The sequence below is a fragment of the Emys orbicularis genome, chromosome 3 (assembly GCF_028017835.1).
Source record: "Emys orbicularis isolate rEmyOrb1 chromosome 3, rEmyOrb1.hap1, whole genome shotgun sequence".
Taxonomy (NCBI): Eukaryota; Metazoa; Chordata; order Testudines; family Emydidae; genus Emys; species Emys orbicularis.
The window spans coordinates 6,006,484-6,013,013 of NC_088685.1; the positions used below are offsets into that span (position 1 = coordinate 6,006,484).

The 6,530-nt window shown below is 51.2% G+C and overlaps 1 protein-coding gene across 1 annotated transcript in view; it reads right to left on the reverse strand.

The window, feature by feature from the left end:
* Nucleotides 1-4,968, reverse strand: part of LOC135876083 (bifunctional epoxide hydrolase 2-like) — a 100,446-nt gene extending 95,478 nt beyond the window's left edge. Inside the window, exon 1 of the mRNA XM_065401243.1 lies at nt 4,868-4,968. Within this exon, the coding sequence (XP_065257315.1) occupies nt 4,868-4,968 (101 nt within the window). The remainder of the gene's footprint in view (nt 1-4,867) is intronic.
* Nucleotides 4,969-6,530: the final 1,562 nt, after the last annotated feature.

A 6,530-nucleotide genomic window follows, 5' to 3' on the forward strand; every position in this document is an offset into this window, starting at 1 on the left:
TCCACTGGGGTGGAATGGGAGGGTGTACGGAGCCTCCCCCCCCCCCCCCCCGTGTTCTTAAACGTCTGGGTGAGGAGGCTATGGAACATGGTGAGGAGGTAGGGGGGTTATACAGGGGCTGTAGCGGCACAGAACCTGAGTGGGGTTTGGGAGGAGGATCTGCGGGAAGGAAAAGCCCAGTAAAAAAAGGTTAAAAAAATGGCAGCCTTTTGCTTGGGCTGTCCACTGGGGTGGAATGGGAGGGTGTACGGAGCCTCCCCCCCGTGTTCTTACACGTCTGGGTGTGGAGGCTATGGAACATGGTGAGGAGGTAGGGGGGTTATACAGGGGCTGTAGCGGCACTCTGTTCTCCAGCAGCCGTTCCTGAAGCTCCACCAGACGCCGGAGCATGTCTGTTTGCTCACGCAGCAGCCCCAGCGTTGCTTCCCGACTCCTCTGATCTTCCTGCCGCCACCTCTCATCTCGAGCGTCTCTCCTCTCCTCACGTTGGTCCCTTCTGTCCTCACGTTGGTCCCTCATGTCCTCACGTTGGTCCCTCATGTCCTCACGGTCACTGGCTTCTTTCCTATACTTGCAAACCGTCTCCTTCCACTCATTCAGATGAGCTCTTTCATTCCTGGTGGATTGCATGATTTCGGAAAACATCTCTTCTCTCGTCTTTTTTTTACGACGCCTTATCTGGGATAGCCTTCGGCAAGGAGGAGGGAGGCTTGAAACATTTGCACCTGCTGGAGGGAGTGAAAAAAGGAGAGAATTTTTTTAAAAGATACATTTTTCAGAACAATGCTTATACTCTTTCACGGTGTATACTATTCACATTACATAGCACATGTGATTTCTGTGCAAGGTCGCATTTTGCCTCTTAATATTGAGTGCCTGTGGCTTTGCTGCTAGAGATCACAGACGCAGGTCCGGGCAACAGAATTCACCTTGCATGCTGCCATGGTAAGCCACTGTCTTTAGGCTTCTGCGCCCTGCTTTCCCACATACCAAGCAAAGCCCGTTGTGCTGCAGTTTTCCTGTTAGCTTGTTTTCTGCTGCTGAAGGTTAACACACCCCCCCCCCCATCCAATTCTCTGGGATGAGTGCTTTCTCCCTCCCCCCACCGCGTGGCTGGTATCAGGGAACATCCCTGCAGGAACCAAACTAACAACCCCCCCCCCCCCCCCGCCATGAATTCTCTGGGATGAGTGCTTTCTCCCTCCCCCCACCGCGTGGCTGGTATCAGGGAAGATCCCTGCAGGAACCAAACTAACAACACCCCCCCACCACCCGCCATGAATTCTCTGGGATGAGTGCTTTCTCCCTCCCCCCACCGCGTGGCTGGTATCAGGGAAGATCCCTGCAGGAACCAAACTAACAACCCCCCCACCCCCACCCGCCATGAATTCTCTGGGATGAGTGCTTTCTCCCTCCCCCCACCGCGTGGCTGGTATCAGGGAAGATCCCTGCAGGAACCAAACTAACACCCCCCCCCCCACCCGCCATGAATTCTCTGGGATGAGTGCTTTCTCCCTCCCCCCACCGCGTGGCTGGTATCAGGGAAGATCCCTGCTAGCAAAACGCGAAAAGCTCTGGGCCAATCCTCCCCCGCCCCCCTTTGCACTTGGCTAAATGCAGGGAAGGATTTCTTTTCAGCCACAGGCAAACAGCCCAGTAGGAACGGCCACCTCTGTCCCCTTAATTAAATTCCCTTATTTCAACCAGGTTACCCTAAGCGATATCACTCTCCTGAGGATTACACAGCAAGATAAAGAACGGATGTTGCTTGAATGCCAGCAAACACCGGGACCATACGCTGCCAGGCTCTGTCAGGCAATGATACCAGATTACTTGCTACTAGCATGGCGTGGTCAAGTGTCCTACCATGGAGGACGGAATAAGGCTGCACTGCCCAGAAACCTCGTGGCAAGGCTTTTGGAGTACCTCCAGGAGAGCTTCATGGAGATGTCCCTGGAGGATTTCCGCTCCATCCCCAGACATGTTAACAGACTTTTCCAGTAGCTGTACTGGCTGCGAATGCATCCCAAGTGCTCAGGGCAAATTAATCATTAAAAATGCTTGCTTTTAAACCATGTTTTATATTTTAAAAGGTAAACTCACCTGAGGTCCCTTCCATGGGGTCATGGTCTTGGGTGCTGGCTTGGGAGGCTTGGGAGGGTACTTCAGTCAGGGTGAGAAACAGATCCTGGCTGTTGGGGAGAACGGAGAGCTGGGTGCTCTCTGCCAGCTCATCCTCCTCCTCCTCCTCTTCCCCTTCCACGGAATCATCAGGTGTACCTGATGAGATTATCCCCAGCTCGGAATCCACAGTCAGAGGTGGGGTAGTGGTGGCGGCCCCCCCTAGAAATGCATTTAGCTCAGCGTAGAAGCGGCATGTCCGCGGCTCTGACCCGGAGCGACCGTTTGCCTCCTTTGCTTTTTGATAGGCTTGTCTGAGCTCCTTGACTTTCACGCGGCACTGATCTGTGTCCCTATTGTGGCCTCTCTCCATCATGCCCTTGGAAATTTTTTCATAAGTTTTGGCATTTCGTCTTTTCGAACGCAGTTCTGCTAGCACTGAATCCTCTCCCCATATAGAGATCAAATCCAGTACCTCCTGTACGGTCCATGCTGGTGCTCTTTTTCGATTATCAGCCTGCATGGTTACCTGTGCTGATGAGCTCTCTGTGGTCACCTGTGCTCTCCACGCTGTGCAAACAGGAAATGAAATTCAAATGTTCCCAGGGCTTTTCCTGTCCACCTGGCCAGTGCATGCGAGTTCAGATTGCTGGCCAGAGCGGTCACAATGGTGCACTGTGGGATAGCTCCTGGAGGCCAATAACATCGAATTGCGGCCACACTAACCTTAATTCGGATTAATAATACCGATTTTGACGCTACTCCTCTCGTCGAGGAGGAGTACAGAAATCGAATTAAAGGGCCCTTTAATTCGAATTAACTGGCTTCGTTGTGTGGACGGGTCAAGCATTAATTCGAATTAAGGCAGCTAAATCCGAATTAAAGTCGTAGTGTAGACCAGGCCTAAGTCTACTGTTGAAACCACTTGGGTCATTAAACAATGCCATCCAGGTATCTGCTACAACACTAGTAGATCTTTGATCCAAAGATCAAAGTAGCTTGTTTTGCTGGAGTACTTGTGGCACCTTAGAGACTAACAAATTTATTAGAGCATAAGCTTTCGTGGGCTACAACCCACTTCTTCGGATGCATAGCCCACGAAAGCTTATGCTCTAATAAATTTGTTAGTCTCTAAGGTGCCACAAGTACTCCTGTTATTTTTGCGGATACAGACTAACACGGCTGCTACTCTGAAACTTGTTTTGCTGGACAATCAGAGAGATATCCATTGAAAAAGTACTGGAAGAAGCAAAGACTTCAGTCCAGAAGTTGACAGAAGGGGAGAGGGATAGCTCAGTGGTTTGCGCATTGGCCTGCTAAACCCAGGGTTGTGAGTTCAGTCCTTGAAGGGGCCACTTAGGGATCTGGGGCAAAATCAGTACTTGGTCCTGTTAGTGAAGGCAGGGGGCTGGACTCGATGACCTTTCAAGGTCCCTTCCAGTTCTAGGAGATAGGATATCTCCATTTAAAAAAAAAAGACTAATGAAGGCATTTATATTGAATCCTTAAGTGAAGGGGACAAGAAGTATTTGTTAAGACAATTGAAAAAGTACACAGACTTGATTCTTAAAAATCTACAACAGAGACTTCTAGATTCTACTCAACCTCTACGTAGCTTTTACAGATCCCTGTCCTATAAAACACTAACAGTTGAATGAAGTGAGGCACTACCAGCAATGGGGCTGCCATATGCTCAGAACAGAATAGAAAATTTGAACACAGAGTGGAATATCATACGACGAATGAATGAAGATTTTACTTCAACTTCTTTTTTATCATCACTAGTGGCTCGACCCAATCTTTATGCTATATGTCCTGGGATGAAAGAAGTAGGAATTCATCTCTTGCTACTCCCAGTCACAACAGCTACAGTTGAGCGTTCTTTTTCATCATTGAATAGAATTTTGTGTTCTGAAAGAAGTCGCCTTCTTCCTGATCATGTGAATGAACTAATGAGCATATCAATTGAAGGAATGGAAGTACTGGACACATGAGAAGCCACCAAAGATGAACACGTTGCATTCAAGAAGTTCATTAACAGAGTTGTGCAAAATTATAACAAGAAACCAAGAAGGATGTAGATGTAGTGCTTCATAGAAGGCTTGAGTAGCCCACTTTAATTTGTGTGATTTCAATCATGAAACAGTTTTCAGTTTTTACTATGGTGCCATAGAGCCCACCTTCACCCTCACAGTCTCACCCCTCATCGGCCTCCCCCCCCGCCCATAAATTCAAACACACCACCTAATTTCAATTCCTGGGGAAAACACTGTACACAGGTGCCCTGAACCTCCCCTCACACACCTGCAAACCCCCGCACCCCAAGGTGGCCTCTATCCCTCACCCTAGGGTACAAAGTTGCCCTGGACCATCCCAAATGCACAACCCTGCTACCCCATGATGCTCTGAACCTTCCCCCCAAATGCCCATCACCCCCCACCCTAGATACAAGGGGACCTTGAATCCCTCCACATACCCTTCAACCCCCCCCATCATACAAGCTGCCCTGCACCCCCCCATGCCCTGCACGTACCCGCCGCCACAGTGCCCTGCACCCCCCTCCCCGGCGCCCTGCACCCCCCAACCACACTCCGCCCCTGAGCCGTGCAGGTGGAGCAAAGGCTGGGGCTCTGAAAACGCAGTACGGGCGACCCCGAGACACACAAAATTAACCCATCATTCCTATGGGCTTCACTCCCCCGGCAACCCGAGAAGCAGGCTCGGGCGGGCGGGGACTAGCGCCTACCTGGGCAGGTGCAGCGACGCCTCGTAGCGGCCGAAGGCGCCCAGCGGGCTGGGGGTGAAGAGCACCCCGCCCAGGTCGAACAGCACCAGCCGCCTCGCCATGACCGCCACCTGAGCCGCTCTGGGGAGCCGCGGCCCCTCTATGGGGGGGTATAGAGCGCCGGGCCACGCCCATCAGCGCCGCCGGGCCACGCCCCTTCTGGCACTCCAGCCCCACCTCGAGAGCCAGGCTCCTCTGGGTTCTAGAGCTCGTTTTAGGCGCCCTGGTCTCAGGAGCTGAGACCCTGCCCCGTGGGTGGTTCGGTGCAGTGACATCACAGCAGTATAAGCCCTGGCAGGGGGCGGGGCTCCTTAGCAGGGCACGTGCATGGGGGCGCACACGGGGCAGAGGCGTGTAAGGGGCGATGGGGCTTGCTGGGCTGAAAGGCCTGTTGGTGGGAAGGGCTGGGGTTAAGCTGCCCAGGCCAGCGCAGGCAGAACATAAGACCGGCCGTACTGGGTCAGAACAAAGGTCCATCTAGCCCAATAGCCTGTCTTCCGGCAGTGACCAATGCCAGCTGCCCCAGAGAGAATGAACAGAATGTGCAATGGCCAAGTGATCCATCCCCTGTTGTCCAGTCCCAGAGCATGGGGACACCCAGAGCATGGAGCTGCATCCTTGACCATCTTGGCTAATAGCCCTCGATGAACCTATCCTCGATGGACATATCTACTTCTTTTTTTCACCCCATTATAGTTTTGGCCTTCACAACATCCCCTGGCAAGGAGTTCCACAGGTTGCCTGTGCGTTGTGTGAAGAAATACTTCCTTTTGTTTGTTTTAAACCTGCTGCCCATTAATTCGGCCTAAGAAGAGAAGCCTCATCAGATACCCCAAGGCCTTGTGGGAGTGGTTTGATAACCACACAGGTCCAGTGTACCTCAGAGTTCTGCAAGAAGGGAACTGTGGGAGCTTTGGCAGTTTGGTTGCTATGCAGCCCCTAAGCAGCTGGACCCCATTTATGCATAGGAATTATTAAAAAATAATGTAAATCGTGAATATTAATGCTTAATTATGGACACTCTCAAGGCCACATATGGATAGAGGCAGCTATTGACCTCATTATAATCAAGGTAAACGATCAGATCTGTTGTATAGCCATACTATTGCCATAAGGAAGGGTATAAAATACCATGCCCAGTTCCTGGGTTTGTCAGGTCCTTGAGCCAGTTTAAACTGAATCAGGACCTTTCTTCTGATGGGCTCCACTTACTTTCCCCTTCTATTGTTGTTTCCAATGGTCTCCACAACTTGTATGAACAATGCAGGGATCTACTTTACTGCACTTGTCTAAGTGTATTGATCATAGAATCATAGAATATCAGGGTTGGAAGGGACCTCAGGAGGTCATCTAGTCCAACCCCCTGCTCAAAGCAGGACCAATTCCCAACTAAATCATCCCAGCCAGGGCTTTGTCAAGCCGGGCCTTAAAAACCTCCAAGGAAGGAGACTCCACCACCTCCCTAGGTAACGCATTCCAGTGCTTCACCACCCTCCTAGTGAAATAGTGTTTCCTAATATCCAACCTAGACCTCCCCACTGCAACTTGAAACCATTGCTCCTTGTTCTGTCATCTGCCACCACTGAGAACAGTCGAGCTCCATCCTCTTTGGAACCCCCCCTCA